The sequence below is a fragment of the Bombus flavifrons genome, chromosome 15 (genome assembly GCF_040668555.2).
Source record: "Bombus flavifrons isolate JBK064 chromosome 15, iyBomFlav1_principal, whole genome shotgun sequence".
In the NCBI taxonomy this organism is placed as follows: Eukaryota; Metazoa; Arthropoda; class Insecta; order Hymenoptera; family Apidae; genus Bombus; species Bombus flavifrons.
In genome coordinates, this window is record NC_138456.1 from 2,474,663 (window position 1) to 2,488,397 (window position 13,735).

General features: G+C 31.1%; 1 protein-coding gene across 6 annotated transcripts in view; it reads left to right on the forward strand.

Annotated features, from left to right (window-relative positions):
* The first annotated feature begins 1,626 nt into the window (after positions 1-1,626).
* The window catches only part of LOC138187497 (A-type potassium channel modulatory protein KCNIP1), a 28,790-nt gene continuing 16,681 nt past the window's right edge, over positions 1,627-13,735 (forward strand). For 5 of the 6 annotated variants that reach the window (XM_069128353.1, XM_069128354.1, XM_069128356.1 and 2 more), the window contains exons 1-2: positions 1,649-1,949; positions 9,561-9,923. In XM_069128353.1, coding sequence (XP_068984454.1) covers positions 9,759-9,923 — 165 coding nt within the window. In that variant the 5' untranslated portion in view covers positions 1,649-1,949; positions 9,561-9,758. Of the gene's footprint in view, positions 1,950-9,560; positions 9,924-13,735 lie in introns of all 6 variants that reach the window. The other variant, XM_069128357.1, reaches the window with a different exon arrangement.

The following is a 13,735-nucleotide window of genomic DNA, read 5'->3' on the forward strand; positions in this document are numbered from 1 at the left end:
AATTTAAAATAAAAAGTCAATGAATGTTATTACATATACTGTCATAGTTATAATAAGAAATTATAACTACTGCTACTACTAATCTAAATCAGTACGAATCGAATCAATAAATCGAAATTTAGTTTTGTTTTTTTTAAATATAAATAATATAAATGAAATGTAATCCGTTATTATATCATTTCAACTCGTAACAAAATTAATTTTCATATATCCTTTTGATTTTTATGCAATAAGGTCGATGACAGTGCGCATTTAACATATAATGAAATTTAATAATTTATCGATTATTAGTCGAATTGCAATTTTCCGAAGCAATCTTTTTATAATTGTAGTGCATTGCATTTTAAAAAATTAGTATCCAATTTTGCAAATCAATCTTCATGATACTAATCAAATTTTCCATTCTTTTACCAGTTATTTTATAAAATTATAGTTTTTATAGTTTATTTCTTAATGTTTTGTTTAAATTATATCCGATATGAATTGAGAAAAATTTATAAATTTTTTTTCATAAGTTTGTTTTTCTTACATTTATAATACAAAAAGAAATAATAAAAATAAGATGCGACTCTAATTAGCTTATTATTAGGGACGAAAGTAACATGTATTAAATTTTGGTAAAGCTTGTATGTTGATGGTATTATGTATTGGTAACTTTCCGATATAATTTTATTTATAATAGAGTAATTGTGCTTGGATGTATGTCCTATTTGCATCAAGAAATAACATTATTGCAGAGATCGCTCACAAAAGAAAGATAATGTAACATAAAAAAATATTCTTAATTATTCTAAAATGCTTTAAATATTTTAAACAAAAAAATTATTACAATATATTAATTTTATTTTATTCAAAGAATGTGGTTCAATATCTTTCTGTATAAAAAGAAAAATTTTAAATATATAGGGTGATTAAAAAATCTAATTGTATATTCTTTCGATAAAATTATGTATTTTTCGATTATAAATCGGCTTCCCGGATATTTTACAAACAGGTATATAGACTTAGACCATTAAAGATCAAATATTTCATACGAGGACAAATAAGAGGAAGAAACAAGTAGTCAGTTAACAATATTCAAACCATCTAGTGGAAGGGGAAAGCGCTATTAATTAAACAAATCTCTCCTTAGTACATTTATAATTTCAAAAGGTACAAAAATCGGACAGACATATAATCATAAGATACGATCATAAAATCAAGAGGAATATGGTTAAATAAACATAATTTCAGAAGATACGAAGACACATGTATATATTCTTTCTGTTGTTAAATAACATAACAATATAACCAAACCATCTGATGGAGGGGGAAACAACCTTGAATAATTAAAATTTCTTAGGACAAGTATCATTCTAAGAGGTATGTACAAAATCAGGCAACCCTATCTTCTAAACAATCTCATCATTCAAGCAATTTTCATAACACAATGTATTCCTTGCAGTATGTAAAAAAAAGAGGGAAGAGGAGAGATAAAGGAGAATAGGCGAGCAAGTCGGTGGGGAAACAGAAAGGAGCTCGCTCGTTAAGGGTAGTTTCCTTCCGTGGGGAAGGATCGTATGGGGGCGAAAAAGAAGGAGGGCGACGATTGGGCGGGGCAGAGGATGCGTGGTCCGGTCTAACCCGGCCACATCCAGTCTGCCGCCGACTACGTAGTTGCGCAGTATCGTTGTTGAGCGTTGTGTGTGCCACTAGAAGAGGATATAAACGGTATGCCGGTGCTCGGGCTAGCCTGACTCTCTTTCTCCGGTCCTTCGTCGAACGTCGCGTCTCTTCTTCGACCCAGGGTCGTTCACCCTGCAAGTCCAGCGTGCTCACGTTGTCCTTCAAAAAAACGAATACATACTCTGTTTTCCTGTTTCTCTCTCTGTGGCCTCCTTCGTCTGGTCTATCACGTCCTGATCGAATTCCCAGCGAGTTGGCTGACATTTCTTTCTACGCGGAGAAACGTAAGCGACTTCTCTCTGTTATCTTGCCGCCAGGCTGTTGCCATTTTTGTGCGCTCGCGCGAGTCAAGGAAACTGTATACTTGATAGATAAGGTTATTGTAAGGAGGTTAGAAAAGGATATTTTCATTCTTATACTGTTGATTTTTTTTAGAGATTTCTGTGTTTGTTGTTGTTAGGCTTGGTTTTGTACGTTGAGCATTATGATTGTTTTGGGGTAAATGGGGCTCAATTGATTCGCCAGGATTAAATAAATTAGTAATGAATTGAATATTTAAAAAGGTTAATAATAGATTGAATATTTAAGAAAGGATAATCAAAATATTTTCGTATTTTTTACATTTATTATTAGATTTTAAAAATTGATAAAAGTATTATTGTATTCTATTTACTGTAACATAGTTATTCTATTCTGTGTGCTAATATTTTCTAGGGGAAATTTAGATAAATAGAGAACTTTTATTTGTTAAATAGAGGTAATCAAGACAAGAGTAAAAATGTATTATTCCAGATAATTACATTTTCTGTCTTATACAAATATTATTATTTTCCTCAAAATCTATACAAATATTATACTCTATTCACTATAACATTGCTACTCTAGAGTGCTAATATTTTCTAGATGAAGCTATATAATGAATCAAACAGATAGTATTCTTTTTGTGTCTTTTATATCCGTTGTTACTTCTCTAAATTATACAAGTTCCATTAGGTATTTTATTTACTATAATGTTAAATACTAATACTTTTTAGCATTGAACTGAATAGTTTTCAACAAAACATCTATTTATGTCTTTTTTAACAGAAAATAAATTAGGATAGTAAGAGATAATTTCAGATTTTTTGGCAACGATATTTCATTTTCAAAATTAATAGCCAAATACAGGTGCGAGCGTTACGTAATGTTATTTTACCGCGCGCCCCGGTGTGGCAAATTGTCCTTTGTTTCTATTGTTCTCTAGTAAGGGACGATATTTTATACTTATTCCATGCTGTTTCCTTAAGCTAATAAGATTTATTATGGTACGGCAACGTGTTGTACGACACGAGTGAAATAATCTTTACACGCGATAGATGCACAAATAAAAAAATGCAGTTCCTATATTTTGTTAGTTCAAAAGAAGAAATGGTCTTACAATTGTGGACAAGTTAGAAACTTTCTTTGAAGAGGAATAGTAGCAATATCTCGAGTGGATGCTCGCGTAGCCGGGTGAAATATTTAAGCTAGTTTAAACATAGAGCCATTCACGTTGGACATCCTTTCACTTTGACCAGAATGAAAGGATACTAAATTTTTCAACTGTAATAATAAACGATAATGTGCACTGTTAAGTCGAGTACTTAATATTATCACTGTTCCTCTTTTCGTTCGTGTAATCGATATCATTTTTCAAAGTGGTAGCAGGATATTTAATTTTTAAATTACTTACGCAATTCAATTTAGTTTTCAAATATGAGAGAATAGTATATTAGTTACAATAATAAATGATAATACGCCAAATCTCTTTATAAAATAGCATGCAGTATTCTTTTTACTTATCATTTTTACATATTTTTAAATATTTTCTGTAACATCATGAAAAAGTGTTCAACTATGTAATTATCAGCATATGTACAGTAATGCATTATTTTTATATAGTATTATTACACATTTTTAAATCTTGTTTATACAATAATAAAAGCATATTCGATTTCGAAGCATTTTTTAACTTACTTTTAAGTCTTCTATTATGAAGATATTTAAATTGTAATATTTTGAAACATTATCTGTTACTTATTTTTATAATCATTTGCCACAAAATCAGTGAAATTTATTGACTTAATCGCGTAATTGAGTTTACATTCAATCGGTGTCATTAAGTCAGTATTTTATCCGTCAGTAGAACGAATGCGTAATGTAGATGATGGTAACGAAGATGTAACGCTGGTTTATTGTCGAAACGGTACGCGGCCATCGCCATAGAAAAGCAATTCGCCGGAAGATTTAATGCGGTGTGTAGCTAATTTCTTGCACGCATGGTATTCGGTTTACTTCACCGTCTATTTTTGATGGTACAAGAGCTGATCTGAAAATTTACTTCTGACAATAAGCATGTCTCCATTATCATTTAGAATAGATATATACATTTTTATAATGAGTCATTATCAATAATACATATATATATATATATATATATATATAGCATATATATATATATATATATAGCAGTATATATTTTCTATATTTGAATAATATACGTAAAATCAAAGAAAAGCATTCCCTACAGAATATTATATTAAAATATTGCTAGAAAATTCTTTTCTTTGATGTTATATTTTATGAGGACATTATTATAAAATAATTAGCAAATTTTTTTCTCTTGGTAAAGGAGAGTAGTATAGACTGATTTGCATGAATTAATTAATTCGTTTTCACCGTTCTTGTAACGAACATATAAAAGTGAGTAATGAGGGCCGCAATTAACGATTTGCGTAGCTTTATAGTAACTTCGTAGAAAAGTATATCCCGAAGTAAACTCGTGTTTTACCTTACCGCGACATTATCGGACATAATATTTGCATTTCTTTAAAAAGTCTCTTGTATTAGGCATTTTCGATTACATCGAAAATTCGACGAATAAGTGAAACTACATAACTTACGGATATTATTACACATTTAGTTATATTTAATTATTTAAAATTTTATTTGCATCATTTACTTTACAATAATTGCTTGAAGGATGTCGAAAGTTAACGGACTTCACATGAATAATTTAAATTTGGAAATCAATAAAGATAGTAATCAATATACAATAAAAATAGTATTCTCTGAATGTGATCAAGCAAACTAATTAAAGGATTCATTACTCTAATTACACCAACCTAATATTGACATGAATAGATACTACACTATATATAGTCCGCGCTAACATTACAAAATTGTTCTAGAAAGAATTCTTGGTACACCCCAAGATTTACGATACTCATCATCCCCCACATTGAGAAGGTCGTAAAGGGGTTGAGGAGGGTTGTTGCAGAATGTGGGTGGATTTAAGCTGAGAGCATCGAAATTTATTCCAGAAATTCGCGCGTGCACTGCTTTTGCCAACTTTCCAATGAAACACCGAACAACTGTATATCTAATATACAGTATAGACTATAGGTATAGACACCCAACGTTGTAACGAGGCTATGTATCTTTCATTTATACATGTATGTGTCACATAATAGTCATATACCTATACGCCTATGAAAAATAAAAATTCACTTTATCTATCGATCTTCGGCGGTCACATATGGGTACAATCATGATTCATTCCAACTTTACAACCATTTTTCTTTTTTGCGTTTCTCTCAACGGATACATAGAAAACGATAAAACGATTGTTACTTTCGTCGCGCGACAGCTTTTTATTCGGAGAAATTTAAGAACAGGTTAGTGCAGTTAAAACAGGTGTTTCGATGTTTGTTGGAATAAATTGAAAATGTTGGCTTTGCTGTGCAATATTTTGTAGACGATAAAACTGATTTAAGACTGGTTCTTGGTGTAGGAAGGATGAAGATGAATCTTAATGTTCCAATTTCTTGTGATAAGAAGAATAATAATCCTTTTTCGGAATGAAGATGAATTTTAATGTGTAACATGGAAAGGGGAACTGATTGTTTTACTAGAGAACAACCACCATAAAATATTTCAAGTCAGTTGCCACGTGAAAAAAAAGTTCTAGAAATAGATTGAACCTCATATGTAGTTGGAAAGCAAAACGCTGAAAGCTATTCTTCCGAGTGAAAATCAATTTTAAAATGAATGAACACCAGCGTACACGATCTGCATATACAGAGAAAGAAATCGCCGGAATCGATAAGTCGATTCTTTGTCCGATGTTTCACCGTGTTTGTGTTCGTTTATTCATTGCCTTTTTCGGTTTACTTTACTCTCGAAACAAAGTAATTTAATATTGTACAAAATACAGTAGCTCACGGAAGTATTCGGATATTTGTAAAAACTTTTTATGAACATATTATGTGTACTATGCAAAACATTTTGAATTTTCCTTCGAGCAGTATAATAGAAGCATCATGATTATATTGAAGAAGTTTGAGAGAATCTGAAAATTATATATAGTAATATATACAGAGAATGTACTAGAAATAGTAAATGTCTTGTAACTTTCATATACATTTTCAATTGGTTCCAAATTTTACCGATGTAATATACTTGTAGATTTGTATATTTGTATGTTTGTGTATTTTATACAATATATAGTACAGTATGAAAGTTTCCTGTGGCTTGTCTTTAAGTACTTTTTTTATCCACTGTATGTACAAGAACGAAACATTTACACCTTAAAATCAATTTCCACGTCCATGTCAAAATCAGGTTTTGTAATTGAATAACATTAAGTGCTACATAATTGATTGAATAAATATTCTGCGATCATAGTGATATCAATTATAATATATTTCGAAATCAAAAGGGATTTAATCAGGTTTTATGGTTTAATTAAATTATCGTTCTATAATTATGATAATATTGATTATAGTCTATTTCAAAGTTAACGTATTGTCAACTGCATGAATGAGATATTACTAGGAGCTTCTAGTAAGTTTCCTAGGGGCATTTCTAAAAATCCTATACTATAAGAATTTAATAATGAGAAATTAAAAGGAAATATTCTGTTGTTTTTCTGATCACATTATAAGAAAGTGTTTGTTAGAATAAAGTATAAAAATGTTTCTCCTAATTTATTAGAAAAACTAAAATTTGTTAGAATGAAGCAAAAATCCGCTTCTTCTAATTTGTTAGGAAACTAAGGAGACTAAGAAAACTAGAATAGAAAATGGAGAATTTTCTCAAGCGGTTGGCCATGTGTTGTAGTAGAATTAATTTGGGACAACTATTGAAACAATCTGTTCGAGTTCACCAGAGGGTGTGAATTGGAATGAAACGATTTGAAAATGTCATTAGGGGGACCCTTTGAACCATCATCGATTCTTGAAAGGAGGTAGCGATGCCTGACGAGCATCCCCACACGTTTATCTTTTTCTCTCTTTGCTTCTTTACAGAACACGGTTGTGACATCGCGTTTGATTCAATAGGCGTTAACCGAGTGACCTGAATCTTGCCAACCGTATGGTAACCTTACGTAATTTCATCTTTTTTTCTATTTTTCTTTTTTACAAAAATTACTGGAAGGAATTGTTGGCAAAGAAAGAAACATATAATACCAGAGAATAAAATCAGTCATCTTAAGCTGAATATTATGTACATTATCATTCACAAGTTCCTGGATACTTGCTTCTTTTTAACAAAATGTATCTTAACCCCTTAACCTACAACTACGGGCATCGGGTACGATGATCGGGCCAAACGTAAATATTACGGGCATAGCCTGTAGTAGATGATTGGACCAAACGTAAATTCTCAAACGTAAATCGTAGGTTAAGAGGTTAATAAGCATAAAGTTATAAATAGGGAATAGGGAAAACAAGTAAAAAAATATATAAAACAAGGAACCAGCATATAAAAATCATCTCAAACTACTTCAAATCTACTTGATACGCCCACTCATACTTTAAGTAGAACAAGGCGCTATCGAGTCAGACCACGCGACTCGCAACACGTGGCTCCGTCAATCAGAGAGTTTTTAATTCATTAAAAGAATCGATTGACATCTTTTGATCTGATTTTGACATTAATTTACTCTCTGAATATCAGTACGTAAATATTTGATTCGACTTGGATTTCGGTTTGCCGTTCCAACGCGCTTACGTGTACAAAAGCCAGACACGTAGTAGCTGCAGCTTTAAATCCGTCATTTTACAACTGCTTCCATGAATCTGCCACATGCATTCGGCTATCGTTGGCTTGCCGGATGTTTATGGAAGCCTCGTACTAGGCCGTATATGTAAAATACATGGCAACCAGTGCATATTTATGGAACACCGTTTGAAATTGTTCCTTCTGTTTGACAGTCGAATCTCGAAGAACGAATGAATTTTTTGTGAGTTTCTACGAACATTTCTTTTGTCGCGCATACGCAGTATTGATTGTGAAGCGTGAATTTTTCTTTTTTGGAGTTTTATATAATATCTTTTGATGTAATAGAGTTAGGTTTGAGTCCTCTATTATATTTGCTCTTGATGCTGAATCAAAGAGATTTACGCGAATTTTAGTAAATAGTTCTTTTTTTGAAGATATAAAATTCCTATTGTGTGGAGTGTGTATTTTTCTTCTTGGATTTTTATGTAACATTTTGTTGATATAGTAAAGATAGTTTCGGATTCTCCGTAATATTTCTTCCTGACGTTAAGTAAAAGAGATTCATTTCAATTTTTATGGCTATTCTCGTTGTACTATGAAAACATTCACTGTGAGTTATGGATCTTCTCCTTCTTATTTTAGAAATTGAACGTTACGTTTTGTTGATGCATAAAGTTACATTTGGATTTCCTCTAATATTTCTCTTTGATGCAGATTGAAAGATATCAGAACTTACGAAGTATGTATTTATTTAAAAATGTGAATTTCCCTCTTTGAAAGTTCTATGCAATATTTTATTAATGTATTAGTATCAGATTTGGGTTCTCTCTAATATTTTCTCTTGACGTTGTACTTCGTATTAATTTTTCTAAGTATTCTTTTTGTATTGGAAATATTGCTATGGAAACGTATGAGATATTTATAGCAAGTTGTGGATGGTTTTTTTTTAAATTTTATGCAACATTCTTTTGGTGCTTTAAAAGCAGAGATCTTTGGGAAGAATGGAAGAGAAAAGTTCTTTAGCATTTTGTTGTTAAAATTTTAGGTTTACGAATTGAGGAGCATTTAAGATTGATGGGTGCGTGAGGACCGAAATTCGAACTTCGCGCGTCGAAAGTCAGGACGCAAAAGTTTTAATTGCTTGTATTTTAAAAACGAAGTATCGGAAAACAAAATGTTAAAAGATTTTTCGATTTCTTTTAATATAAGGAATTAATATAAATATCAATAATACAGGCATTGATAGTTTATATATTCTGGAATGTTTAAATTTCTGTTGTGGCAAATAGTTCTATCTATGCCTATTCGAGATCATTTTAAGTTCTGACAAAATTTTAAAAAATTTGATACTTAGCTTTCTGGAGGTTTTATTGATCTTAAGCCTGACCAATGATTTACCTTATCTACTTTCAAACTTAAAGTTGAATCTCCTCTTTTGTCGTTCAATCCCTTATCGATCAAATTGTCACTATTACGTCATATTAATTGGATTTTTAAAGTAGATAAAATTTACGAACACGCAATTATCTTCACTGATTTATTCTTATACAGTGGCGGCCAAAAGTTTCTAATTGTATTTCAAATACAGAAAATTTAATTGTTCTGTAGGTTATAAACCACTCCACATTCTATAAGTACACTTTTTAAAAACTCATTATTTTGACAATATAATAAATCTACTTTGTGGTTGGACACTTTTGTATTGGAATGTTTTATGTTAATATAATTATATTTAATAATGTATATAACAGTCATTATAAACTATTATATTACTGGTTATCACATTAATGGTAAAAAATTTATAAGCAAACAATCTAAGATTATTAAAATATAATTAATACTTGAATTAACTTAAAAACATCATTTTTCAGACTCTGGTCTAGCACTCTTTCTTCAATCCTTCTTTTAACTATTAAAACTGGAAATATAGGCAAGAGGGCAATGCAAAATAACGAATGGAGAGCGATGAAGTAATCGTGGTGTGACCTTGAACGAATCAAGAGGAGGACATCTGATAAATTGAAAAACAAAAGAATTTCGTCGGACAAGAAACGTTGAGCTGATCACAAATGGCTACGCCGCCGGATTCGCCAGGACCGGAAGAGGCTTTGTTTGATTTCGAAAGCACACGAACCAGGCAACAAACCACCAGACCTGTCGCCCTCGAGGAACTGCTTCGACAGACCAAATTCTCCAGACAAGAAATACGAGTGATGTACCGTGGCTTCAAGCAGGTAAGCCACGTTGAATCTGAAAATACAGCCGATGATACAGAATTGCGGTTCCTGGAACAATAAGTAGAGCCGTGAGTCACTCTTGGATGATCTGGCCACTTTAATCCCCTGAGGACATTCCCAGTTAAAATTTCGTTTGTAAGCAGTGAGAAGATGTTTTAAATGAGGGATTAATTGAATGTAATTAGATCTGGATTTTTTAAAATTTGTATTTAACATAAGTACTTGTTTAAAATTCATATTCTATTAGGCACGTAGAGGTGAATTAATCTCACCAGTTCGAGTATTTTTATTAATAATTTCAGTATAATTACATACTAACATTTGAAATTTTTCTATTTCTGTTTCTACAAATTCTTTTAATTCTAATATTATTTAGAAATTCAAAGCCAAATTAATTTAACCAACTAAAGTTTCATTTCTGTGCAATAATTTTAAAACGTAATTTTGAACTAGAGCTTAATTACGTGTAATTGGTGATGTTTCTACATTAAAATAATGAATAATTTATATATTGAAATGATTGATCAAGTTAATCTGATTCTGAATTTTTAATGAAATATAAATTCCAAATATATTTTATATGAATTACTTCATTATCTTCTATAATATAAAATACAAAATTCTATATAATACAAAATTCTATGAAGCGCTTTATCATCAGTTTCTCATTCAGGTTGTTCCAAGAAGCACAACTTTGTACCTCCCCTCAAAGTTAGTTATCTCTTGTAGTCATTAACTTGCTATCAGCCTGCAACACGATACTTATTAATGAATTCGTTTTATGAAATCTAAATAATCCGAAACCTATTATATATAATTATTTCTCACGAAAGAAAATTTCATATAAGAATAATCTTTCATGAAACGTTGAATAAGATGGTTCAGTTCTTGATTAAGTTAGTCTTTTTGTAAAATTAGTTATAATTCGTAACGATGATTGTACTTTGCCAACCAGTCGACTGGTGCATGTTCCTGGCTTGCCATCAATTTTCGTCATAATTTTATTTGCTATGAATATTCATGAGGGGACGGAAATGTTGCTACGGAATTTTATTTTGAATATCCCCCCCCCCTCCTCTTACGTTATGCGTACAATGTTCATCTAGAAATATTCTTTGGCGAATTAACAATCACTTCTTATGCGTTATTACCATTGTCTAGTACAATTATTTACCAACTAATAATATTATTGAATTGACAAATTACTAGTTATAGATTATACATTTCTTTTTTATAAATTTATAATGTTATGATAAATAGGATCTTTCGCCTAGTAAAATTTACATAATTTCGTAAACTTTACATATACGATTTTATGTGTTTTATTAGCAAGCTTATTTCCACTATGCAAGGAAATTTGTTAATGCTGATAAACTATAATTTGTAAGTTGGAAACTTTCATTGATAATATTGGGTCATAATTGTGCAACAGCGCCCAGACTGTGACAATGTTAATGAAAAATATTAAATAACGCTAAGATTTCTGATATATTATGGTTAAGTTCGAGTTAGATTTTAATAAATTTATTTAGACGCATCTAACAATGAATAAAAGAAAGTAATTCCATCGTTGAAATGTTGGTTTTTAAACGTAAAAGGAATAAAATGCAACGTAAAAGAGGTTAGTAGAAAAAGGTGAATTTGAGAGATTTTTGTGAAATGAATTTTGTCCAACTTCCTGAATGAAGTTTTTAAACTTAGAGATTGCGTTCCTTTTTGTGCTTGGAGATAGCTTCGAGTTTCATATAAAAACAGGTAATTTTTTACCGCCCTCTGTAGTTATATTCAGATGAGAGGAAGCTAGAGATTATGGTCTATCCCAGTTCTTTGGACGAGCCTGCATGGAAAGGTTTGTGATGTACAAGGTCATTCTTTGACGATGGACGGATTTCTCTGACAGTGCAATAGAATGTCGAAGAATTTAGAATAAACAATTTTTAGAAAATAATTACTTCTTCGTTCTTAAAATTTCTTGTATTTTTGGTATCAGATACAAACAATATATACTTTCAACATTTCATAAGAAATAAATAATAATAATTATGTCGCGTATGTTGAAATGTTCGTAGCTTGTAAAATAAGAAAGAAATTGGGGGAATGACATTCAAACGCAATTTACACACAAACATGTAATAATTGCAACAATATCGCTACGATGATTAATCTATAATTGCAAGTACGTAAAGTTATAAAATCGCCTAAAGTACCTTATTTCTCTTTCATATAATACATGCAGTAACGATTCAATTTTAATCAAACAATCACCATATGAGTACACGCAATGCCAGCGATTTTCATGACGAATATGACCTTGATGTTGCAAAGGAGAAATTTCGATTTTTGCGACAAATGAGTTTTCGAGGCTTAGGAGGGGAAGGTAACGTGCCACGCCAATCCCGTGTCACTCATAAAATATTTACGTAGCGTTTAGAGGGTAATAGAGACGGTAGTTGTACCTTCTCGAGTTTCCTTCAAGGTTGATGTTGTTTCTACGTAAATGTCATAGGTGTACGCTCTAGCATGTCAATACAGTAGTTCAAAACGTTTGTTGTTCTAATTTTATGCTTTAGATCTGATCTAATCCTTTTTTTAAATAAAACACGAAATTTAACCGAAAATTTCAGTTGATCCTTAATTAATAATTTAATTGATGAAATTCATTCACGGGAAATTTAAATTAAAGTCTATACTTCGAACTTCAGATATATTTGTACCATTTTAAATTAAATACAATTATTCAATTATAATTATATCACACATATTAAAATTACGGTATTACAAATTAAAAAAATTATTTAACTTATAATTAATTTTTAATTGTAATATATGTGAAAATCGATTTGTGGTATTATTAGTGTAACGTCAAACCTTTAAGGGACGGTAAAGTTAATTAAGTTTAAAAGAAATAGTGCTTTGTGCTTGGTAATAGTACTTAGTGTTTGGTATTTTCTTTTCGACTAATATTTTGTTTAAGTGTTCCAAGTTACTTAACTGCGTTTTCCTCCATTGAGGATGTAACTATCCGCAGACAAACGAGTTCGGAACTGTAGCAGAACCACCTGTACGTTTCACGGTAATTTGTCGAGTTTAGAACTTTCTATTCTTCAACCAGGATTTACCCACATTGCACGATGTCTGTCTCATTTGGGCAAACCGAATACATATGTTGTACGTATTACTCTTGTTTAAAGAAACATTTTCTTTGGTGTACCATTATGTTAACCGTATTGCGAGTTAACACTGACCTTACCAGGCCCGGTCAAATGAGCGGTTTCAAAATTTAATTTAAAATTGTACATTCATTGTTATTTCTTTTGTTCGTCTAACTTTATGTAAACTCTTATATTATCCGATTAATCAATTTTTTAATTTATGCTAATTTACGTGTCACAAACTTTTTTGACTGTCTCTGCAATAGCAGTTTCAATAAAATCTCTACCATTTTTTCTGCCTGATAGTTTATATACATTAATAATGTTTCTTTGCTCAATTAACGACAGATGAAAGTCGGCTGCAGTCCAAACGTTTCACTTTTTGATAGCCATCGATATAGATAACTGGCACGAGGTAGACAACGAAGAGATGGCTTATTATCTGATGTAGTCGATATTATTCAAGCACCGTCGCGAATCTCTATTTTAACACGTTTCCGTACGTGGTTTAGTTTGTACTAGCATAATCGATTTTCTAAAGCGACAAAAAAGTTTCCCTTTGTATCGTAACGATATGACAGCACATATACATATTTGAAATAAAACATTTCGAAAGAATGGACATGTTCGATTGATTGATCGACGTTGTTTCTGGTT